General features: G+C 47.3%; 1 protein-coding gene across 1 annotated transcript in view; it reads left to right on the top strand.

The window, feature by feature from the left end:
- Window positions 1-6,893: 6,893 nt before the first annotated feature.
- SHISA8 (shisa family member 8) overlaps window positions 6,894-25,828 on the top strand; it is a 34,421-nt gene continuing 15,486 nt past the window's right edge. Inside the window, exons 1-2 of the mRNA XM_036760827.1 lie at window positions 6,894-6,958; window positions 11,886-12,557. Of these exons, the coding sequence (XP_036616722.1) occupies window positions 6,894-6,958; window positions 11,886-12,557 (737 nt within the window). The remainder of the gene's footprint in view (window positions 6,959-11,885; window positions 12,558-25,828) is intronic.

Genomic DNA, 25,828 nt, shown 5'->3' with positions numbered 1-25,828 from the left:
AGGAGGGAGCAGAAGGGAGGGGCCAGGATTCAACTTGGCATCTAACTCTCTCCTGGGGGGAACATGGGGCTAGGGCCTGGGGGGAGGGGCCTAGAGAGGTGAGCAGGGGGACCTCAAACAGCCTTCTAAGGGCTCTTAGAGACCATCTAACCCGATGCTCTCCTTTCCTAGTCCAGTGACTGGTCCCAGTCACACAAGCAGTGAGTGATACAGTCAGGATTTGAACCCAGGACTTTTGACTCTAAAGCCAGCAATCTGAGACTGCATCATACCATTATCTCTATTTTACAGTTAAAGAAACTGAGCTAATGTCACTGAAGTAACAAGACTCATCCAAGCTCACCCAGGGGGCAGCAGAGTCAGCTTCGATGGCTGATCTCTGGATTGTCTCAGGAGGACTCGAGGAGGGATTGGGCTTATGGGAAGGTAGGAAAATGAGGGGTGTGTGTGTGTGTGTGTGTGTGTGTGTGTGTGTGTGTGCGCGCGCGCGTGTGTGAGAGAGAGAGAGAGAGACAGAGAGACAGAGAGAGACAGAGACAGAGACAGAGACAAAGAGAGAGAGACTAGGAGTCTGTGAGCTTATAGGACTTCAAGGTTCTGCCACTAACTACCTCATGTGACCTGGGCAGAGTTCTTGTCTGGGCCTCAGCTTCCTGGTGCCTAGTTCAGGTCCTATACAACAGAGCTGGCCCCTCCTCAGTGACCAGCCTGGAGGAGTCCCAAGAGCCCTGGACTGGAAGCCTTGAGAGAGCTGGGTTAAATCCTGCTCTAATACTTCCTGGATGGGTCAAACTAAGAGGAGGGAATAGTCCTGTCAGTTCGGGAGGCAGGGCAAGCTGGAACTCTTGTTCCATCCTAGGGTTCTAGAGCCAGAGCAGAAAGGGCCCTCAGAGATCCTTTTGTTCACCTCCTCATTTTACCAAGGAGGAGACAGAGACACAGAGGGGCTCATAGGATCATAGATTCAGAGATGGGAGGGACCCCAGAAGCCCCTTCATTTTACAAAAAGCAGGGATGTTAAGGCAAGGAGTAAGTGGCAGTGGGGCCAGCTTAACTCCAGGCATCTGAGTCCAGAGCCACTGTTCTTTCCAATTAAATAAGCATATGTTAAGCACTTACTGTGTGCCAGGCACTGTGCTGGGGACACAAAGACAAATGAGAAACAGTTGTTACTCTCTAGGATACAATGTACAGATGATTGATAGATGGATGGATGGATGGATGGATTGAAGGAAGGATGGATAGATGGATGTATGCACGGATGGTTGGATGGATGGATAGATGGGGGATGGATGGATGGATGGATGGATGGATGGATAGATAGATGAATGGATGAATGGATGGATGGATAGATGGATGGATACACAGATGAATACATGGATGGATGGATGGATGGATGGATAGATTCACAGATGGATACATGGATGGATGGATGGATGAATGGATGGATGGAAGTAAGGATGGATAGATGGATGGATGCATGGATGGATGGATGGATGGATGGATGAATAGATGGATGGATGGATAGATGATGGATGGATGGATAGATAGATATGACAAATGACATATGCAAAGTAGTTGTTGGGGGTTTTTGTTTGTTTTTGGTGGGGAGGGGAAAGTGGGGTGGTCAGTAGCAGGATTTGAACTCAGGTCCTGTGAGCCAGAGGTCCTATGAGGTCCTGTGAATTAAGATCCAAATTGCTTTCCAGAGCACCATTTTGTGTCTTTTGGGGTGGTGAGGGAGAGGGAAGGGATTCTAGAGGGCCAGAGGGTCAGGATGGCAAAAAGGATCTAAGAGGGACAGAGAACAGAGGGACAGAGACCAGTTTCAGTGTGGTGCCAAGAAGAATTTCCTAACGACTACAGCTGCCCACAAGTGGGATGGGCTGCCTTGGAGGTAGTGAGTTCCCTATCACTGTAAGACTTCAAGCAAAGGTTAGTTGAGTCCTTGAGGCACATAAAAGGTAGGAAGGATTCCTACTCAAAGACAGGCAGCTTGTGGCCTCTGAGGTCCTTAGAAGCATTGAGATTCTGTGATGCTGTGGGAGGAACAAAGGACAGGCCTTGTCCTTGGGCCCCTCGCCCATCTCAGGCTCAGGAGCCCCGGGGGAGCCAGAGCAAACACGGGGGATCTGTGGCGGGAGGGCAGGGGAAGGCTGTGTCAGGCTTCATTAGTCTCTGCCAGTGACAGAGAAGCAAAGCTGATGGGACGCTGCTTGTGCCCTCGAGAGAGAGAGGCGGCCACCACCCTCCACTCCTCAGGCCCGAGCCTTCCTCCTCCTCTGGCCCCTCCCCTGGAGCCCAGGCTGCCACCCAACCTGTCAAAGCCCCTCCCCCACCCCAGAGAGGCCGGCTCAGGGAGAGGCGCCCAGAGCCTGCAGACAAACTCAAAAGCATGCAGGTCTGGAGAGAGACAAACGCAGAGGGAGTGTGTGACTCCCCAGGGGCTGGGGGACCCCAGGCTTGGGATGGGGAGGTAGCTGAACGATCTGCACGATTTATAACAAAGCATCATCCTCCAAGGTCTCCCGAAAACCACTTAGCCCCAGGGGAATGGTTTGGCCCCAGGACAAAGGAAGGGAGGAAACCCTAGCAATGGACCAAAAAGCACTTATTAAGCACCTACTGTGCACCAGGCACTGTACCTTTGCACAAGTACAAAGAATGAAACATTTCTACCGTCTAACAGAGAGACACAAGCAAGTATCCATAGAAATACGTACAGCAGGAAGAGAAAGCAAATAAATCCCAACCCATAAAAAGTGGTTTTATCAGGCAGTCTGGGAGAGAGGGAGAGTGCCAGCAATCAGGGAGAATCAGAAAAGGCGGCTCCATGTAGAAGGAGCAGCCCAGGTCAGGCCTCAGCCATCTCCCCACTCGCATAAAAAAGTCAAATCCACAACCGTAGAATGGGGGAGGCATGGCTAGGTAGCAGCCCCCAAAAAGGATCTGAGGGTTCAAGCGGACGGCAAGTCCGAGACATGCGCTATTCAAGGCAGGAGAGCTGATGCCATCCCAGGATTCAGGCAGAGAGAGGCAGCGGCAAAGATCATGGGAGTGAGACAGTCATTGTGTGCTCCGACCTCATCAGACGAATCTGGAGGGCTGGGCTCAGACCTGGGCCCCAAGACGTATTAACAATAATAACAGATAGCGAGATAACGTTACGGTGTAATTACACATCTGATACTATGTTTACATAGACTCTAGATACAATATTTCATAATATAAATGCATACAGAATTTGATTATGTGGAGTATCGGACTACATTATGTACTCAGAATATTCTGATACATGATTAATATGTGAATATATATTTAATGTCCTTACGTAGGGTGTATTCATATATTTGTGTGATTATAAGTTCTATATAATTCTATATTATCGTAATAAATTGTTATATTTGTGTAACGTACAATCATAAAGTTTGCAAAGCATCTTACGATGGAAGGGCTTCGGTATGTAGGAGGGCTTAGCCTGGTCCTGCTCGGGCCCAGAGGGCAGGACAAGGTGGGGGGAGGGCGCAAAGAGGCCAGCTTGGGCTTGACATCAGGAAATTCTTCTGAATGATGAGACCTGTTTCAGGTAGTGAGCTCCCTGTCACTGGAGGGCTTCAAGCAGAGGCTGGATGATGCTTTGTCAGGGCTGTTGGTAGTCTCTGTCAGATCCAGACTGGATCAGGGGGCCTCCCTTCTATCTCTGAGGTTCTGTGAGGAAGATGTATCTCAAGGGCTGCTGGCTGCAATGCAGGGAGCCCCCTCTCCTGGGCACCAAGGGCCGGGCATCCCTAGATCTCAGAAGCTGCCACTGCTTGGCTTTCTGAGCATCACCCAGTTCTCATCAGCCTGAGGGCAGTGAAGCCTCTGGGCTGAGCCCCAGCCCCTCTAGCCGCTGATGAGCCTCCCAGGGTCATCCTCTGGCCTCAGCAATCCCCCACCCTGCTGGGAAGTACCTTAGACAGAGGAAGTCTGAGACATGGGCTTTGTCCGGAGGAGGGCAGGGCACAGAACCTCCGTCTCAAGGGGGCTCCGTGGGCATCCAGCCCACCCTCTACCTGAAGAGGAATCCCCATGCTTGAGGAGGGCTCAGCCACCTTTGTCTGAAGCCTCCAGTGATGGGAAACCCAGCACCAGCCACAGCAGCCCATTCCCCCTTTTAGAACAGCTCCTGTGGGAAGAAAGGTTCTCTTTATCTTCCCCTTAAACACACACACACACACACACACACACACACACACACACACGCACCATTGTTCCTACTTCTGCCCTCTGGGGGAGAGCTCAGGAGAAGAGGAGCTGTACCTGCCAAGTCTCCCAGAGAAGATTCTCCATCCCCTTAGACAGCTGCCTGTGCTGGTGGTCCTCTCTTATCTTCTCTGCTCCCAGTCTTGTCTTCTCTACTGGCTCATAAACCTCATTGGCTTGTTGCTTCTTGCCCACGACCTTCCGTTATAGGCACATCCCTGATGGCCTCTAGCCTTAGCCTCAGGGTCTCCCCACCTCCAATGGCCCCATTTGGCCTCTGAAAATCCTTCTTTCTCACCCTGAGTCTTTAGGAGTCTGACCAATGAAAGGGTGGCGGAAGGGCACTGGAGGTCCCTTAAGAGAAGCCTTATTTTTTGCTAAGAAGTTTTATCAGTGACTTTTGTTGTTACATTAATGTCATTCCTGGATAGCCTCTCCCTCCCACCCCAAACTCCACTGAACCCTCCCTTTGACAAAGAAAAGCAACTCTCCTTTTCTCTTTGATGTCTCCAATGCCCTTATTCTCATTGGTATCATCCTTACTGGGCAGCCAGGTGGTACAGTGGGTAGAGGACCAGGCCTGGATTCAGGAAGACCTGAGTTCAAATCCAGCCGCAGACACTTACCAGCTGTGTGCCCTTGGAAGTCACTTAACCCTGTGGACCTCAGTTCCTTATCTATAAAATGAGTATCTTAGACAGGAAAAGCCCTGTGTGTACACAGTGGTGCTTAATAAATGCACTTCATTCCATTGCTGTGTGTGCATTCCCGTGGGTACTGTTTACTCAGAGGGGACCCTGTTGACCTCGGTTCCTTGTCTATAAAATGAGCTGGAGAAGGAAATGGTGAGCCACTCCAGTATCTTAGACAAGGAAACCCCTGTGTGTACACAGTGGTGCTTAATAAATGAACTTCATGACATTGCTGTGTGTGCATTCCCATGGGCACTGTTTACTCAAAGGGCAACAGTAATTTTGAAATCTGTCAAACACTCCTCTTTGGCCTCTTCAGTCTCTCCAAAGCTGTGCCTCCTTGGAACATCCACCGAGCACTGCCAGGTCCGCTCTCTGGGGCCAGCACTGATCTCTCTGCCACATACACAAAGACATCAAGATGATACGACAACCCTTGCAGACAGCAACCATAGCCCCACTAGGTCATACACAGGAGCAGAGATCCAAGCTGGAAAGGGACCTCAGAGTTCCTTAGGCCAACGCCCTCATGTTCTAGAGGGGGAACTGAGGTCCAGAGGGGGAGTGCCCTGGGCTTCTCTTCTCTGGGGTAAAGGTGACCAGTTCTCATCAATGGGTAATATCTTGGAATAAGAGGCTGGAAGTGAATGCAAAGGAGGGAGATGAGTTAATCAATCAGCAAGCATCTATTAAGCACCTACTATGTGCCAGGCACTGTGGTAGACACTGGAAATAAAGGCATCATGAAAACAATTTCTTTAAAAAGCAATATATTTAGCAGGGTCCCCCTGGCTCCTCTTTTAACCAGCATTCTCAATGGGGTTAGAAGGCCTTATTAGACAGAAGTTTCCAAGTGTAGGGATCAGTCAGGAGCAAATCTGAGCCCTGTTTTCAGGGGCTTGGGGCTCCTTGCTCTTCTCTCTGATGGGGAGGTGAATTCAGACTCCTTGTCAGGATGGGGATTGGGCAAGGGGAGAGAAAGGGAGGACAGCAGACCAGCCTTAGTGGCTTCAGAGGCTTAGCAAGGCTTAACTCCACTTTGAAATCTCTCTTCCTTCAATGCCCTCCCCCATTCCCCTTTCCCAAAGTTCAGCAGGAAATAGGCCAATTTACATAGATTTCCATATCATTTGGGGCCTTAGAATAGACCAAGGGATGTCAGAGCTGGAAGGGACCTTAGAAATGAGCCTGTACAAGCCCTTCATTTTGGAGAGGATGACACTGAGCCCAGAGAGGTGTCACACAGTAAGTCACAGACTGGTGGCTTGAACCCAGGTTCCCCCCCCATCCTTGGTACAGGGTTCTTTTGAGAGTATGGGGTTGGATGTCTCCAGATGCATAGCCCAGTGATGGCCTCACTACCTGCCATCTGTGGTTGAAGATGCTTGTTCTGATGGGGCACCCAAAAGACAATGGATTTTTCTCAGCCATGTAAAGACCATCTGCTCAGACAGAGAAGGGCTGGAACCTGTCTCAGTGAAGGGAACACCCTTGCTAGATGAATCCTCATCTGTTGAACCAGCAGAAAAGGAAGAAAATTTGGGTTTCAGCTCCCCAATCCATTTGAGGTCAGGGCACATTTCTCAGTCACAGCTGACTTGGCCGACGCCTATGTCCTTATCTCTTAAAATTACAGAGATGGAAAAGACCAGATGGGGAAAAACAGAGCTGGGAGGGACAGTATTCCTTCAGCAATCATTAATTAAATCCCTCCAATGTGCCAGGCACTGGAAATGTAAAGACAAATGAAATGATCCCTGCCCTCAAGAAGCTTCCATCCTATTGGAAGGAAACAACATGAACACACAGACGTGGATGCAAAGTCATTTAGGGGTGAAGGACACTAGTAACTGGGGGAACAGGAAGGGTTTCATGTAGGACATGACCCTTGAGCAGAGCCTTGAAGAAAGGAAGAGATTGTACATGGTGGAGGTGAAAAGGCAGTGTGTTTCGGCCATGGGGAACAAGCCGGGGAAGGCATCCAGCTACAAGGTGGAATGTCGTGTAATCAGCCTGAAAAGGCAGGCTGGAGCCAGATTGCAAGGGCTTTAAAAGCTAATGGAATTTGTATTTCCACTAGAGACCAAAGGCTCCCTTATTGTCTTTATGCCAATGACTCCCAGATCTAGGAATCTAGCCCTTGCCTCTTTCCTGCTATGCAGGCACACAGCACCAGCTGCCTATTAGAAGTCCCTAAACTACTCATCCCGTAGGTATTGCCAATTCCATGCATCCCAAACAATTCATTCCCTTTCCTCTCAATCCTTCCTAACTTTTTCCATCAAGGGTGCCACCATTCACCTAGTCCCCAGCCTCACAAACCCCAAGTTATTTTTGAATTCTCACGCTCCCTTAGTCGATTGCCTCATCTTGTTTATTCCATATTCCCGTCTCCCATCTGTCCCTGTTCTCTCCACTCACATAGCCACCATCCTCATGGAAGTCATCACCTCCAGCCTATGTTACTGTAATAGCCTCATACCGGGTCCCCTGCCTCAAGTTGTACCCCACTCCAAGTCATCTCTGACAGGTGCCAGAGAAATTGTCTTAAGTCTAACCCTGTCATTTTCCTGCTGCAGAGGCCTCTGTGGCTCCTTATTACCTTTAAGATCAAATACACATTTCTGGGTCAGAGAATGTGGTAGCTAGAAGGCACCCTAGAGTCCAAACTCCTCACTTTACAAAGGGGAAAACTGAGACCCAAAGATGGGGAGTAGCTTGCCCCAACTCACACATTAATAGCAGAGGCACAGCTAGAATCCAAGACTAGTTCTTTCACCCCCATGGCAGGCCAAGTATTGGCCTGAAAGATCACTCTTTTTCTTGGGACCAAGGTCTCTGGGGTCACTCTGATTGAGTCACAGAGATATGGCTCTGAACAACTGAGACTGCTCTCTGCTACAGGCTCAAGAGGTAAGTAGGGTGCAATAGGAAGGATTAAATTTGAGGGAAGGAGGAGAATGGAAGGATTTATGTGAGACTGCGCTGGGAAGAGCAGATTCAGGGGGTTAAGAGATAGGGATGCAGAGAAAGAACTGATGGTGTCTGAATACACATTGAAGCAGACTTTTTAAAAACATTTTCTTGAGGGTTTTTCTGTCTATGTTTTCTTTCACAAGATGGCTAATATGGATATACTACACACGTATAACCCATATCAAGTTGCTTGCCTTCTCAATGAGGGGGGCTGAGGAGGGAGGAAGGCTGAGAATTCAGAACTCAAAGTTTTAAAAATGAATACTAAAAAATATTTTTACATGTAACTGGGGAAAAAATACTAAAGGTAGAAAAATAGAGATAGGGATGATTGGGGTCAGAAATATACACATATAATCCTGAATGCATCTGGGTAGTTATGGATCGGAAGCTCTGGAACCTTCTCCTCTCATGGTTGTTACCTAGGGAGAGAGGGAAGGGCTGAGGCTGCCCAGAGGTCCTGGATTTGAATCCTAGCTCTGCTTCTTATGACCTGTGTGATGGTAGGTAAGTCCCTTACTCTTTCTGGGCCTGTTTCCTCATCTGTGAAATCAACTAGATGGTCTCAAAGGTTCTTTCCAGTCCTGGATCCTGTGATCAATACCTCCTTCCAAGGCATGCCCCTAGGGCTGGACAAGTTTGGGTGTGTCCTCAGAAAGGCTTGAGCAGGTGAGAAGTGGATGAGGTGCCGTTTTCAGTTTGGCCTGGCCCCAGGTTCAGCACTGAAAGCTCATGCATACAAACACACATACACACATATATGAGCACACATGACCTTGGCCCATTAAGTACAGATGCATTTATTATGACTGTTTGATGGATAAAGAAGTCCCACAGTGCATGATTTCCCCATCGGTGGACATTTTTCAAAGCCCTGGGGGGGGGGGGAGGTGAGGACTGAGATCCCATAGCTGTGCCACAGGGACAGCCTTCTCCTCTCATGGCTCCTTCTATATGGGCATAATCCTCTGCCCATCCCCTCATCCCGCCAGAGGACTCCTGGGTGGCAAGGGACAGCTACCACAGCTATTGGAGCTACAGTATTTCCCTAGGGATTGTTCTCCTGGGCAGTGGGTGTTGGGAGGGGGCATGTTGGGGGGGAGTGGGTGCCCATTTCATTGAGCAGACTATTTTTCTCTTAGCCAATCTAAGGGTCCTCACCAACCTGAGGTAGAAAGTTTCTGTTTGTTGGCAGGTCAGCCCTGGCTGGAGAAGCCACCCTGGGTGAGCCAGATGGTGACACTCAGTCAAGTGTACAGAGCAAGGGTTAGCCTTGGCAAACCTCCCTTCCCTGGGCACTGGTCACTGACTGTTCCTGTGCCTCCTCTGATCTGTGTGTACTGTGCTGACATCTGGGTGGTCACTATGGGCAGTGCCTGGCAAAATCTTTCCCCTCCCTCTGTTTATTTTGCCTTCTGGAAAACCCTTCAAAAGTGCAAGGCTTCTTCAGCTCACATGATTCTGGAAAGGCAACCCAGCTTAGACTGGGTTAGGCAACTGGGTTAGGCAACCCAGCCTTCCAAGAGGGGCGCTTGGCTCTCAAGTGGAGCTTGCACAGAATGTCAGCTAGAAGGGGTCTTAGAGCTCAGGATGTTAGGCACTTTACAATTGAAAATGTAAGCACTGGGAAGGATCTTTTTTTAATATTTATTTTTATTTTTAGTTTACAACAGACAGTTCTACGTAATTTTGAGTTCCAGATTTTCTCCCCTCCCTCCCCCCTCCCTCTCCAAGATGGCATGGAATCTCATATAACTACCATGAATAACTTCACATTGAATTAATTTATACACTAGTCAAGTTGTGGAGAAGAATTATGACCAATGGAATGAGTCATGAGAAAGAAGAAACAGAACCAAAAAAAAAACCAACCCAAAAACAAAAACAAAAGAGAAGAGAAAAAGGCGAGCATGAAGTGTGCCTCAATCTGCATTCATACTTCATAGTTCTTTCTCTGGATGTAGATAGCATTCTCCATCATGAGTCCTTTGGAGTTGTCTTTGCACCTTGTGTTGCTGAGAAGAGTGAAGTCTGTCAGGGTTGGTCCTCACGGAATCCATATATCTGTGGTTGTGCACAATGTTCTCCTAGCTCTGCTCCGCTCACTCAGCATTATGTCGTGTAGGTGTCTCCAGGTTGTTATGAAGTCCGTATCATCCCCATTTCTTATGGCACAATAGTATTCCATTACCTTCATATACCACAGCTTGTTCAGCCATTCCCCAATTGATGGGCATCCCTTTATTTCCAATTGGGAAGGATCTTAAAACAAAGAAAACAAAAACTCAGAAAGACTTTAGAACAGGGAATGTTAGAGCTGGGAGGGAACTTAGAACAGGGAATAAAAAGCTGGGAGGGGACTTAGAACAAGTAATGTCAGAGCTGGGAGGGAGCTGAGAACAGGGGATGTCAGAGCAGGGAGGGAGCTTAGACATTGTCCAGTCCAATCTTTTTGTTTTATAGGAAGGCTGAGGCTTAGTGAGGGGAAGTCACTGTTCCAAGTTCACCTGTGAGATGCTGTCTGAGAGCCAAGGATTAGGGTTGGGGAAACTGAGCAGGGTCTTGCAATTTTTGAAATCCATTCCTCACAACCACCTTTTCCAGTCAGTAGTTGCCACATAATAGGAAAAGAACCTGGAAATCAGAGGGAGAAATGATGTCTAAGATTGCACATCTGATAAGGCAAGGGTGAGAGTCTGTATTGAAAAGCAGATCTCCCCGGCCCAAGGCTAGCCCACTGACAGCAACCATGACAGAGAGAGGGTTCAGGAGTGGGTTCTTTGGGGACCATGTGAGCCTTCCCTGGGCACCTACACCCCAGGAGAGAGATGGGAGGGACTTAGGACGGTAGGAGGGACACCAACTCCCAGGGTCACCAGGGTCTCAGAGAACCCTTCCCTGTCTTTCCCATTCTCTGAGCCTTGGAAAGGGAGACAGGAACTTCAACAGAAAAGAATGGGCTTGGGTGGGGAGGTTATTTCAAACACGAGGGGGAGACAGCTTGAGCATGGAGAAGGTAGAGTGAGAATGGGAAGGAGAAGAGCCTAGAATGTGAGCACCGGTGAAGAGTCGTCCGCCAGCTTCTGTTGGACGGACACACACACACACACACACACACACACACACACACACACACCCCTTACCTCCCCTCAAGCCAACCTCCCAGTTGATCATTCCCTCCTTGGCTGCCCCGAAGTGTTGCTGGACAGCTCCGATCCTTAGAAGACCTTGCTAGTATTGAACTGGTGTCTGCATCCCGGTAACTTCCACCCATCCCTCCCCTCCTTTCCCCGGGAGGGGGTGAGGGAGCCGTTTGCCCTTACTCAGTTCGCCTGTCTCCTCCTTCTCCTCCTCCGCCCCCCCCCCCTTCCCTCTCCTCTCTCCCGGGTGTGAAGCACTCAGTGTCTCCGCCAGCGCCAGCGAGGAAGGAAGGCGAGCCGAGAGACAGAGCGAGAAGTGAGAGGCTTTCAGCATGGGGGGCCGCCTAAGGGGCTCTTCGGGACGCCAGGCCCGGCCAAGCCTCTCTCCTGACCGTGGCCCCTACTAGAAGAGGTCATCAACTGGGGAAGGGGAGGGAGGGAGAGAAAGAGAGAGAGAGAGAGAGAGAGAGAGAGAGAGAGAGAGAGAGAGAGAGAGAGAGAAAGAACTGGAAAGTGGAAAGAGGACGGGAGAAAAGAAGAGTAGGGAGAGAAGATCCAGGGAGACAGGCGAGATTGGAGAGGAGAAAAAGAAAGGGGGAAAGGAGAGAAGACTTGGGGAATCCAAAGAAAGCGAAAGAGGGAGAGAAGAGACAGAGAAGAGGGAAAGGAGCGAAGAGGGGAGAGGAAGGAGAAAGGTGAGGAAAGGTGGAGCAGGACAGCAGAACTGAGGGACCGAAGAAACACTGGAGTGGTGGAAGAGAAGCCGGGGGGTGAAGGAGAGCCGAGTGAGCTAGCCGGCCCGGTCCTGGCGACCTCCCTGTGCTCCGGACAGGGGCGCGGTGGCTGCGCCATGCCGGGGGACTCTTAGTGGGACCGGGATCGCCTCCCGGAGGAGGCCGGGAGGCAGAGGGATACCCATGGCTAGAGCAGCGCCTTGGCGCCCGCTGCCCGGGCTGTTGCTGCTGCTGCTGCTGGCGTCCGGCGGGACGCGGGGCCGGGCGCCTCTCGAGGCGGGGGCTCAGGACAAAGGCGAGACCAAGCCTGGTGCAGGCGGCAGTCCCAGCCCCAAGCCCGAACAGGCGCTGGAGGCCCCCAGCGAGCCCCCAGGAGCGCGCGGAGACCGGTGCCTGGGCTATTACGACGTGATGGGTCAGTGGGACCCACCGTTCAACTGCAGCACGGGGCCGTACCACTACTGCTGCGGGACGTGTGGCTACCGCTTCTGCTGCCGGGACGCCCCTCGCCGCCTGGACCAGAGCCGCTGCTCCAACTACGACACGCCCAGTTGGCTGCAGACCGGCTCTCCGCGCTCGTCCGGAGGCTCCGTGGACGGCGGCACGGGCGGCGGTGGCAGCCCCGGGGCTCCCAGCCCGACTCGCGACCGTGCCCACGTAGCCGTCTACAGCGTGTGCGGGGCCGTGGCTCTGCTGGCGCTCGGCGCCATCCTCACGCGCCTGGGACTGGACAAGGCGCACAGCCCGCGGGCTGAGCGCGCTGTGGCCAGGTGAGTAGCCCAGCCCCCGGAATGTCCCGGCCACAGCTTGTGGCCAGAGGCCAGGGCTGCAGGAACACGTGCCCTGCACTCTGCTCCGAAACCCACCAGCCGTCCACTCCACTCTTTCTTCGGTCTCCTCTTCCTCTCCATCTGCCCCTCTTTCTATGTTTTCTTTCTTTCTCCTCCTATCTGCATTTTCGCTTTTTCTGTGCCGTGGATCTCCTTCCCTTGGGTCTTCCTATCTTTCCTCTCTTCCTCCTTCCCTTTCCCTCTCACACTCCCTGCCTTCCTACCTCTCCTCTCTCCCTCCTTCCCTTTCCCTCTCACACTCCCTGTCTTCCTACCTCTCCTCTCTCCCTCCTTCCCTTTCCCTCTCACACTCCCTGTCTTCCTACCTCTCCTCTCTTCCTCCTTCCCTTTCCGTCTCACACTCCCTGTCTCTCCCTTCCTTCTCCCTTTTTCCTCTCTAGAACTTCCTCCTTCCTTATCTCTTTCTTCTCCCTGTCATCTGGTCCTCCTTTCCTGTTTTTCTTTCTCCCATTTCTTTGTTTCTTCCTTCATTCTTTCTCCTAGCTCCCTGCTTTTCCTACTTTCCCACTCTCCTTACCTGTTTTCCTACCATCTCTCCTTCCTTTCCTGGTTTTCTCTCTCCAATCTCTTTCTCCTTCTCTCTATTATCTATTCCTCCTGTCTCTCTCCTTCATCTTTTCTTCTTTCCCCCTTTTCCCCCCTCTCTCTTCCTCCCCTCTACCTCCCTATTCTCTCTTTTCTCCCTTTCTCACTCTATCCTTCTCTCCCTCCTTCCTTCCCTCTTCCTCATTCATTTTCTTGCTTTCCCTATACCCCTTCCCCCGTCTTTCTCCCTTGTGTCCTGGGCTTTCTGCCCAAGATAGCTGATACCCTGTTTCCTTCCACATCTTCTTCTTGACCTTCCTAGCCCTGTGCTCAGAGCTGGCCTCTCCATGGGACTCAGAGCAAAGATCGACTATTGCCTTCCAAGGGGGGAGGGGAGGGAATGTCTCTTGTCACCAAGGTTTCAACATCTGTCTAGCCTTTGGACAGTTGGGGCGGGGGACAGAGCCCACACATAACTAGGAATTAGGTAGGAAAGGGTCCCTCCCTTGTGCTGATGACAGCTGTGTATGAGGTAACCTGAGGGAGAGGGTGGAGGTCTAGGGAAAAGTTCTGTCACCACTTTGGCTTGTGTTTGGCACTAGAAATGGAAGGTTGATACTGGGAGGTGAAATGTGTGCTCACACATAACCCCACCTGAATCTCTGGAGGAAGCTCCTTGGGTTTCTAGTGGGGAGGGGTCTTAGGGTGTGCTTTCTGGCTTCTGTCCAGGGCCCAGGCAGGTGTGTCTGAGTGGTTTGCTGGGGGCCTAATCCAACCCTGGTATCTGGGAGGTTTGCTGGGGAGACAGGAACTTCTGCACACATAGGAGTGACATGAATGCTGGGGGGTCCCTGGAGGGCAGGGGGAGGTCTAGGATTAAAAAAGTGAACTTCACAAAACAAACCAGGAGGGGTGGGGGAGGCCTGGCTGGACAGCAGTTTGTCTGGAAAAGATCAGGGGACCAGTGGACTGCAAGCTTGACATGAGTCATCAACATGGTAGCCCCCAAATGCTAATTCAGTCCTATACTTTAGAGCTTCCAGAAATAGAGATGAGAATCTGTCCTCTGCCCAGCTCAGACCTCACTGGTTCAGTGCAAGGTCACTGATACAGAGAAGGGCAAAGAGGAGGAGCAGAAGATGTTTCACTTGGGGAAGAGAAGACAGGGATGGGGATAGACAGCAGTTGCCTATGTGCAAGTGATGGAAGGCCTTCGGTGTGTAGGAGAGCTTAGCCTGGTCCTGCTTGGGCCCAGAGGGCAGGACAAGGGGGCGGGGGGGGGGGGGGGGGGGGAGGGTGCAGAGAGTCCAGTTTAGGCTTGACATCAGGAAATCCTTCTGAATGATGGATGAGACCCATTATAGGTAGTGAGCTCCCTGTCACTGGAGGACTTCAAGCAGAGGCTGGATGATGCCTTGTCAGGGCTGTTGGGAGAGGGGAAGTCTCGATAAGATCCACACTGGACCAGGGGCCCTCTCTTCTGGCTCTGAGGTTCTGTGAGAAAGATGTAGCTCAAGGGCTGCTGGCCACAATGCTGGACCCAATGCAAGGAGCCCCCTCCTCAAGGTATTGAGGGACAGGCATCAGCAGCTGCCACTGGTTGGCTTGCTGAGCATCACCCCCACAGAGCACCAGTTTTCATTAGCCTGAGGGTAGTGAATCCTCTGGGCTGCTCCTCCAGCCCCTGGGTTGTCCTTTGGCCTCAGGAATCCCCCACCCTGCTGGGAAGTGCCTTACAAGCCTCTACCTCCTGGGGGTGTCCATTCCACGTTGGGACAGCTCTCACTGGTAGGAAATTTGCTTTTCCCATAAATCTTCCTCTGGACACCGCCTCCCTCCTAGCTCTGCCCTTTGGGCCAAGCAGAGAGAGGGGAGAGCTGAGAAAAGAGAAGCTAACCCACCAAGTCCTCCAGAGAGGAAATTTGGCATCTCCCTGGGCTAGGAGAGTTTCTGACCCAATGCTCTCTGGTCTCACCTTATCACCTGGTCCCAGGCTGCCCTTTTCTCTGCTGGCTTGTAGGTCCCTCCTGGTAAAGGATATCATGACTTGTCCTCAGAATGAGGGTTAGGGTTACCCAGGCTTCTGCCCCTGGCCCCTAGCTGGCTCTTTGTCCACTTTAGCTATCTCCCTGGGCAGTTAGTTCTCTGGCCTCCAGGCTTCTTCCCAGCCTTTGGTCTTTTGAGTCTCTCAGGTCATAGAATGGCAAAAAGGAGCTGGGCACCTTTCAAGAACTGACTTGTTCTACATCATCATTGATATCTTTAGTTTCTACATCAACCACATCTCCCCATAAATCCCACATGGCCCCCTTGTGACAAAGAAATTAATAAAAACAGTTCAGCAAAACTAACCAATACATTAACAAAAGCTGACGTTTGATCCAGTGTTCCACACCCTGCCCCATCTTCACAAAGAAGGGCGGGGGATCCCTTGTCTTAGCTCTTTATTGGGGCCAAGCTTGGTTATTATAATGTCAAAATATCTGACTTCAGTGGTTTCATTGGTGGTAGTCTTTCTTTCCACATACATTGCTGAAGTCTTTGTGTCTATTGTTTTCCTGATTCTGCTCATTTCACTTTTCACCGGTTCATACAAGTCTTCCCCTGCTTCTCTAAACATTCATCATATTCACTGTTTTTTAGCGGTATCAGGATACGTTGGATAGAATACCAGACTTGGAGTCAGGACAAGCCAGGTTCAGATCTCTCCTTAGGCACTTACTAGATCTGTGATCACAGGAAAAGTCATTTAACTTCCACTGGTCTGTTTCCTTCCTCTGTGAAATGAGGGGCATGGACTTGATGACTTCTCAGCTCTACATCTATGATCCTACGATTTGTTCAGTTATGTTTATATGCCACAATTCAGCCATTCCCCAATCAATGGACCTCTACTTTGCCTCCAGCTCCTTCCTACTACAAAAGATGCTGCTATAAATAATCTATCATCTATGAGACCTTTCTTTTTATCATGGATATCCTTGTTACACACACACACACAGAGCTAGATGGCATCATAGTACACAGAGCACTGGGCCTGGAGTCAGGAAGACTCATATTCCTGAGTTCAAATCTGGCCTCAGACATTTACTAGCTGTGTGACACTAAGCAAGTCACTTAACCCTGTTTGCCTCAGTTTCCTCATCTGTAAAATGAGCTGGAGAAAGAAATGGCAAACCATTCCATTATCTTTGCTAAGGAAACCCCAAATGGGCTCATGAAGAGTCAGATATGACTGAAATGACTGAACAACAGCTATACACATGTGCATATATATGCATGTAAGTGTGTATGCATATACGTACATGTACATGCATATAAACAAATACATGTATGTATGAGAGACTAAGCAGAATACCAAATGCTCAAGCAGATACTTGTCCTATCCTTTTAAAAACTACTGGGTGGGTGGCTCTTCCTTGCCTACCTATTAGTCATCTTTGGCACAGCTTCCTCTCTCCCCTCACCCAATCAGAGAAACTACTCAGATAAGGATCAGAGCTCAATCGGGAGAATCTGGTCGAGTATGCCCTAACTTTAGGGGGTCAGAGTATGTGTGGAAGTGGCCCCATGAGATGCTCAGCCCCATCACCCTTGTTATAAAAGAATTTCTATGTCAAATAACAGTGTGAAAACAGTGTATATGATGCTGCTTTGTGTCTTGTTTTGTGTATATACTTTTTAATCATATTTTAAAAGGTCCTTATATTCCCAAGCTTTGTAGAGCTTCTAACATAAACAAGGGCTCTACTTTATCAAAGGCTTTTTCTGCATCTATTGACATTGTCGTATGTTTTTGTTTTTAACATAACACAAAATTTTCCTAATGTTTAACTTCCTTGTATTTTTAATTCAAGTCCAACTTGATCACATTGCAGAAATGTTTGGAAATATTGTTATAGTCTCTTGCCAGAATTTCAATTAAATTTTCATATTACTCTTCATTCATTTTATTAGTTTATGGTTTTCTCTCTTTTCTTTGTCCTCTACATATCAGGGCTATATTTCTCTCATAAAAAGTTTAGTAAAGTACTTTCTCAATTTTTGAAGATAATTTCTATAGTATAGGGATGAATTTTTCTTTAAAGTTTGATAGAATTTTCCTATAAATCTTTCTGTACTAGAAAGATTTTTCTTTTTTCTTTTTTTCATTTGGTAGCTCCTTTACAACTAGTTTAATTTTCTCTGTCACACTGGCTACCATCACCACCTGGAAGGCTAGGTAGATTGAAATTCAGTCTTTCCCCAGGATTCTGCAGTACTCTTGGGATTTGGGGGTATCTAGGCAAGGGGCTCCAGCCCCACTGACGTGGTTCCACCAAGTACAGGGGACGGTCCCAGTTTTTATTAGCCGCTAGCAGTCAGATTAACTTTTACAGAGAAATATTTACCTCAGAAGGTATTATCACAAATACACAAATCTACTCCCCCAACATGTAGAAGGCATAATTCCTCTGCCACCGCCCTGCCCTTTGTACCACCTTAATCTCTGGGGAGGAAAAGGGGAATGAGGTTCATAGCATAACTTGGTTCCCATAGAGCACGGTCCTATTTCCAAGTCCAACCCCCAGACTTGAGTCCTAGATACCCTGGCTCTTCAGGACTTCCATGCCATAATGATTATCTGTACCGTCCCACCTCCTATCCTGGTTCCTGGCTCATTATAGTTTGAACTCCAGAGTCCTGTGGAGGTCATCCCCAAACCTGGAACTGAGGAGGACAAACAACACAGAACAGAAACAAACACCCTAGGCCCATTCTAGAGAAAAGAGGGAGAGCAGAAGGGAATCTCTCCCCTCTTACCAGTTTGGTTAATGATGGGTGAATTGAGATCTTTGCCCTCTGGATTCAGCAGATAAGAGTAGCCAAAAAGAGCATGGCAAAAAGAGTGAATGGCTCAGTCTCAACAGATTTATTTTTTTAATTTTTATATTTTATTATTTTTCAGTTACATATAAAAACAATTTTAACATTCATTTTTTAAATGTCCAATTCCAAATTCTTTCCCTTTCTTTCTCCCCTCCCCCATTCTTGAGAAGGCAAGCAATTTGATATAGATTATACATGCGCAGTCATATAAAACACATTTCCATATGAGCCATGTAGTGAAAGAAAACACCATCACCACCAACAACCAAAACAAAACCCAAACCAAGAAAAATAAAGAACATTTAAAAAACGTTTGCTTCAATCTGCATTCAGACTTGGGGATGGCTAGTATTTTTTTTTAAATCATAAATCCTTCAGAACACTCTTGGATCATTGTATTGCTGAGGACTCAGTCATTTACATCTAATCATTGCGCAAGGTTGCTGTTACCGTGTACAATGTTTCCCTGGTTCTGCTCGTGTCACTTTGAATCAGTTCATATACATCTTTCCAGGTATTTTTGGAGACTATCCTGCTCATCTTGACAGTTTTAGAGACACAGACAGCCATCCAAAGGAGGCTACCCCCACCCCTGTGATCTCATTACTTTGGGGAGCCCTCGATGAGGAATCAGTGAGGATTGGCACTTTGACTTTTGTAATCTTGGAGTCATCTGGGGGTATTGTGAGGTTAAGTAACCTGCTCAGAGCCACATAGCCAGTGAGGATATTGTTAAGTGTTAGTGATACAAATAGAAAAAAAAAAGACAGTTTCTACTCTCAAGCAGCATACACTTTAAATTTGGGAGATAATATATGTAGGATAGCACAGCTGCAGGATGGCTGGAAAGGCCTTGGGGTCTTAAGGTTGCATCAGGAAGCAGATGGCAAGACCCAAGACTCTGTGGGGGTGCATAGGGGTATCTGCTCCATGGGGTTAGGACCCTGGAGGGGATACCATTGAAAAGGGGAGAGTGGACCTAAAGGTCAGGGTGGAGCAGGGATTTAGGCTTCTTCCAAAAGGAATGAGACAATATGTGTCACAGGCAGGACCTAAACCAAGGTCTTTCTGACTCTGAGATTAGTTCCCTAACCACTGTGCCATGCTGCTTCAATTAAGGAACTAAAATTCCTAATATTTGACTGCTTAGGCTGCAGTCAAGGTGGTGGCAAGAGCTTTCCTTCCACTAGATTAAGTGGAGAAATGGAAAACAAGAGGCAGATCCTAAAAAAAAAAAGTGGAGGCTCTCTTGCTCCAGGAATGGAGAGGGTAGCAAAAAACTGTGAATGAGACTGTCAGAGTCTCACCAGCCACTGGGTATGGTCTAGGCTGAATCCATTCTTTGCTCCTTTGGCCAGATACAGCTGACTCATATCTTCTTTGAACCTGACTAACAGCTCGGCTTCACTCCCAATGTGATCACCTCCGTGGTCCACCACTTGTGGTCGTCAATTAAACAATAGCCATGGGCCATCCTTCTGCTCTGTGTCCAGATGTCCCACGCTCTCCCAACTCCCCCCCATGGCTCAGGGAATTTTTGGAACTCTGGGTAATGCCTATCTAGATACTTCTGGTCTATTGAATTCTATTGTCATATTGCTAAGGGAGAGATAATGCACTCTTGAAATGAAGGCTAGGTATTCTGGTAATTCGATTTATCTCTTCATTTTCATCAGATTAGCCAAAGGCTTATCAAATTTTTTTTTTGTTTTTTATTCCCAAAGAATGAGATTTTAGTTTTGTTTATAAGTTCTATAACTTTAAAAAAATTTTCCAATATATCTATTTCTCTTGTGATTTATTTGTATATTTTCTAATTTTCAACAATTTTCTATTCAGTTCATTAATCCTAACTTTTACTATTTTCTTATTCTCAGGGATTTATTCTATTTATCATTTTTGTGTATTCTCAGGGATATAATTATTCCTCCCAGGACTGATTTAGCTGTATCCCAGAAATTGGGTATGTTGTGTCATCATTATCATTTTCTTTCACAGTTATTAATTATTCCCTTGATTTGTTCTTTGAACCATTCATTACTCGATATGTCATCATTAAATCTTGACTTAGGTCTAGATCTTTTGATTTTCTCCCTAAATTAATTACTTGTAGTGTATAAAATACGTTTGAGTATCACTTCTTTTCTTTTTACACTTCATTATAATTTCTCTGTGCCCTAGCAAATTATCTTTTTTTAAAGGTACTTTGTGGTGTTGAGAAATATATTCTTTAATGTTCTCAATCAGAAAATGCCATAAGTCTTGGCATCAAGTTCTCTATCAGTTTGTTAAATTCCATATTTCCCCTTCCATTTATCTTTTTGTTACATTTGTCCAGTTCTGAAAGGAGAATATTAAAGTCCCTCATTATTATTATTATTATGTTACTATCTGTACGTTAAAGCATGCAGTTAACTTTTCTTTTATGAATTTAGAAGCTATGCCATTTGATGCATCTATTTAGTATTGCTATTGGTCCATTGTTTATGGTTCTTTTAAGCCTAATGTAATTTCTTTGATTATCTCGATTGATATTTTGACTTTTTAGTTTTGCTTTTTTAAGAATAGTATAATTATAATCACTGCTTTTGGGGGTTCACCTGATGCATGGCAAACTTTGTTGCATATTCTCAGTTTGATTCTGCCATTATTTCGTTCTTTTCCATTTTATTGGGTTATTTAATCCAATCACATTTAATGTTATGATTGTTAGGGTTACGTTTTCTTCCATGTGCTTTTTTAGTAATGCTTCTTAAAAATCTTCTTCCTCTTTTAAGTCAGTACTTTGCCTTTGCAACTAGTTTCATTTAAACTACTTTGATATGAATCTATCCTCACAGGCTATCTTCTCCCGGTTCCCATTTATCTACCTTTTGCTTAGTTATCTATTTCTCCTTTCCATTGCTCTCCTTTGTTCTCTCTTTCCATACTCAGTTAAGTGATGAATTCTAAATCTTCCCTTCCTGCCTCCTTTCCAAATTATTTTTATCTATTTTTTTACTATACTTTTTTTCTGAGATCTTTTTCTTTGCTTGTTTTTGTTTTACTTTTCTTCTATTTTGAATTGTATTTTCTGGTTCATGGGCTATATACCTTCATTTGTTCTTTATTCTCTCTGTGTTTCTTATGGGATTAAAGCTTCTACCCAGAATGCTTTGCTTTAGATTTTGCCCCATCCACCTTGTACTGTTTCAGACAAAGTGGATGATTAGCTCTTCCTTAAATCCTTCCTGCCCTCTGCCATATTATCACGTTTGCTTTTCCCCATGACCATTTTCCCATACCTGTAATACACTTTCCTCATTTTCCACTATTAAAATCTTTCTCTGCTTTCGAGGCCAGCTCCAGCCTCATATCTTCTTCTAAGATTTCCCTGATTTTCCCCACCCTAGTATGGACCTGTCCCTCCTTGAATGACTAGATCTGCCCTTTTATTTGACCTCTCTTCCCCCTTTATATTGTAACTTGCATCAGTTTTAGCTGGGCATATGTCCAGTCCCTCCCCATAGATCGCACGACAGGATGACAGGGAAGAAAACATGTCATTTTGATCTTTATAACCCTTGCACTGAGCAAAAGCCTTTGTATACCATTGGTGCTTAATAAATAATTGTACTTAATTTAATTGCTGTGTATTCTGCTGGCAGAACTGCTCATTCAAAGATTAACAGGAACTTTCTAATCCACCAGATCCAATGACCTTTTCTCAGCCTCCTTGGTCTTCCTGAAGCTGATGACTACCTTTTCCACCCCCAAACCACTCCCCTCATTCCTAGATGCTCTTCTTTCTTCGGGTGCTGAGATGTCCCACTCTTCCGGCTTACCTCTTACCTGCCTACCTGTTCCTTCTCTGTCTTCTTCACCAGCCCACCTTCTTCCCAGCCTTTTAATGTGAATATTTCCCAAGGTCCTCTTGTGGAGCCTCTTCTCTCCTCCCTCTTTACTCTGTGCTATGGCAAACTACTTCTTCTTCGGAAATTATTCTCAGATCCCTGTCTCCAGCCCTGACCTCTCTTCAGAGCTCTGGACTTGCCTCTCCAGCTGCTTGTAGGATGTCTCCATCTGTATGTCTCCACTAGCCATTCAATCTCAACACTTCCCGAATGGAGCTGGTCCTCTGGCTTCTGAGTGGGAGGGCAGGGGCCAGGTTCAGATCGTGGCTTGGCTTTTTACACCTTTGGGGCTCTGGGGAAATTATTTCCCATCTTTGAGGAATTCGTAAAAATTCATAAATTTGTTTGGTAAAAATGAGGGTCAAATGAAGCCCACTGAAGACAGGGATTCTCATTGTTAGCAATGTCCTCTCCCCTGCCTCTTTGTATTTGCCTCTTTGTAGCTTCCATCTTGGGCCCCAGTTTTCTTGCTGGTAAAATGATGCGGGGGGCCTTGAGGGTCTCTGAGGGTCCAGTTCTAGATCTCCGAGCCTTGGTCCAACCTATTAGATTTTGTTCTGCTCTCTAGCAGAGAACAAAGTGAACAAATCGAATCCAGTTTTCACATCAAAGCCTTTAAATGCTTGAAAACAGCTAGTTCCCACCCTCATGTTTTGGACTTTTGGGGGGTTAAAAATGCCTGGTTCATATTGTTCGGTGATGGATGAATGAATAAATGAAAAAGAAAACATTTATTAAACACTTACTGCGTGCCAGGTGCTTTGCTAAGCACCAGTGGATACAAAGACAAAACAGCTAAGTATGCTCTATGGTGGTCTTTAAGGTTCAGTGGCGGGCCAGGAAAACAATTGAAGTGCCATTTCTATTCAGGGGTGGGGGAAGGCTTCCCAGACTGGCTAAGAGTCCAGTTGGTTCCTTCCCTGTCCCTTCACACACACACCCCCCCCCACACACACACAACACACCCTATCAAATCCTGGAGGAGTTGGGGGAGAGGGCGAAGACAGATGAAAAATTTCCAGGTAGGGTGCAGGCAGGAGCAAATCTAGCCCTGTTCTCAGGGGCCTGGGGGTCCTTGCTGTTCTCTCTGACTGGGAGATGAATTCAGGATCCCTGTGGAAGTCAAGCCTCGAAGGAGGGGGATTGAGCAAGGGGAGGGAAGGGGTGGGTGGAATGGCGAGCAGGGGCTGAGCTCAGCCTTAATGGGCTCAGAGGCTTAGCAAGGCTTAACTCCACTTGGAAATCTCTCTCTTCCTTCCAAGCCCTCCCCCACTCCCCTTTCCCAAAGTTCAAGAGGAGACAGGCCAATTTACATAAATTTCCATATCATTTGGGGCCTTAGAATAGACTAAAGGATGTCAGAGCTAGAAGGGACCTTAGTGATGATACAGTCCAACTCTCTCACTTTGGAGAAGATGCCCTGGGGTGACTTACCCAAGGTCACACGGCAGGGGTGGCCAGAAATCATGCCTCGAGTTTACAAATACTCCCAACACTCCTATTAGGGAGGAGTGCAACAATCATGATTCCCATTTTACAGAGAATTAACTGAGCATCGGGACACCAAGGTGACGTCCAAGGTCATTCAGTTAGTTAGCTGATGTCAGCTAAACCCAAGGAAGCACCAGGTATGTGGGGGCGGTGTGGAGAAGACAGAGGGGCTCCTATGGACAGAAATGACAGAGATGGAAGAAGGGGTTCTACCTCTGTGTTGCTCAAATCCCCAGGGCTGTCCTCATTTTACGTCTAATCTCCCTTTTCCCCTTCCAGCTCCAGCCAGGCCTTAGGGGCATGGGAACACCAGACCTGTTGTCTGATGTCGACAGAGAGTGTAAGTTAGTGGAGGACAGGCACTGTTTCCCTTTTTTGTCTTTGCATCTCCCATGCAACCAAGGGGCTGGTGCCTAGAGGACCTGTGATCGAATCTGGCTTCTGCCCCAAACAGGCTGTGTGACCTAGCCCTGGTAACTGCCTAAGGTGCAACTATAAGGTGCAGGGCAGGGGCTGATAGTGTGCCTGGCACACACTAGGTGCTTAATAAATGCTCAATCCTTCAGGAAATACAGACTAGGGAATGTGTCTTCTCTACTATTGTAGACCCCACTCTTTGTTAAGGACTGCCTTGAAGCTCCCCCCTCCTCCTTCTCCTCTTTTCCCTCTTCCTCCTCTTTATCCTTTGTCCTCCTTATTTGCTTCCTCCTCTTTTCCCTCCTCCTTCTCTTCCTCCTCTTCCTCATTTTCTTCCTCCTCCCCTCCTTCCTTTTCCTTCTCTTCCTTCTTTCCTCCTCTTCTTCCTCATTATTTTCATCCTTCTCTTCCTCCTCTTCATCTCTGTGAGGATGTCAGAGCTGAAAGGGTCTTTAGAACAAAGAACATGGAATGTAGAGTTGGGAGGGCCCTTATTCACTAAATGAGCATTTAATAAACTCCCTCTGGATGCCAGGCACTGAGGTTTCATGATAAGTTGAAACAGTCCCTGCCCTCAAGGAGCCTACATTCTGTTGGAGCAAAGATTCTAGTAACTGGGGTGAATCGGTAGCTTCAGGTAGGAGGTAACCCCCGGGCTGCGCCGAGAAGGAAGCTAGAGCCTGTACAAGGTGGCAGGGAGGAGGGCGTGCATTCCAGGAATGGAGGACAGGCATGGAGATGGAAATGGATATCATGTAACCAGCCTATAAAGGCAGAGTGGAGGCATATTGGCAGGGGCTGGAAAAGCCACAGGAATCTGCATTTAGTCTTCTTGTCAATAGGGAGCCGCTAGACTCTATGGGTTGAAGCATTCTCTCTCTCTATGCGGATGATGCCCAGGTCTCTATGTATAGTCCCAGTCTTTGTCCAGAGCCCCAGGGATGCATCACCAACTGCTCAGTGAAAATTTCCAACTGGGATGTCCCAGTTGGATGTCCCATATGCATTCAGTGTCAAAAACATAATTCATTATCTTTCCCCCCAACCCTCCCTCTTAACTTTCCTATTTGTGCCAAAGGTAGCACCATCTTTCTCATCCCTGCTGCTGAGTCCTAGGGACAGGGCTTTTTCTTCTGCTACAGGCTCCCAAGGAAAGGAATCAGAGGTAGATTGCAGGAAGGATTAAGGTTTTAAGAAAGAAGCAAAGCAAAGGGATTTAGGTGAGACATTGCGCTGATGGAAGAGGGGATTGGTTCAAAATATCCACAACTTCTGCTTCTAAAAGAGATTTTAAAAAAGTAATGTCCAAGCTTGGCCCCAGAAAATAAAGATATGACCATGCCCCTCTCTCTCTTCTTTGCAGAGATGTGGGCCACGGAAACAGAAAACCACACATAACATGGCTAATATGGAAATAAATGGCCTCACATGTACAACCAATATCATATCGCTTGCCTTCTCAAGGATTGGGGAGGGGCAGGAGGGAGGGAGAGAATTTCAAACTCAAAATTTTTAAAAATGATTACTAAATTTTTTACATGTAATTGGGAAATATTTCACAAAATAAACAAAAATATATCTAAATTTTTTTAAAAGAACACTTCATGTAACAACAGATTTTTTGATATGTTGGTTAGTTTTGCAAAACTTATTTGCTTAAGCTTCTCAGTTCAAGAAGTTTAAAAATGAAGGGGAAAATGTGTGGGTTCTTTTATCCATTTCAATTTCTTCATTTGGCAGCAAATAGGAAACACAGTGGATAGAGTACTGGGCCTGGAGTCAGGAAGATTCATCTTTACTAGCTGTGTGACCCTGGGCAAGTCGCTTAACCTCATTTACCTCAGTTTCCCTATCTATAAAATGAGCTGGAGAAGAAAATGGCAAACCACTCCAGTATCTTTGCCAAGAAAAGCCCAAATGGGGTCACTGAGAGTCAGACTGAAACGACTCAACAACCATCTCCCAATATCACCCAGGCAGGAAGTGCAGGTAGTA

The sequence above is a fragment of the Trichosurus vulpecula genome, chromosome 5 (assembly GCF_011100635.1).
Source record: "Trichosurus vulpecula isolate mTriVul1 chromosome 5, mTriVul1.pri, whole genome shotgun sequence".
In the NCBI taxonomy this organism is placed as follows: Eukaryota; Metazoa; Chordata; class Mammalia; order Diprotodontia; family Phalangeridae; genus Trichosurus; species Trichosurus vulpecula.
This window is presented reverse-complemented; position numbering and strand designations above follow the sequence as displayed.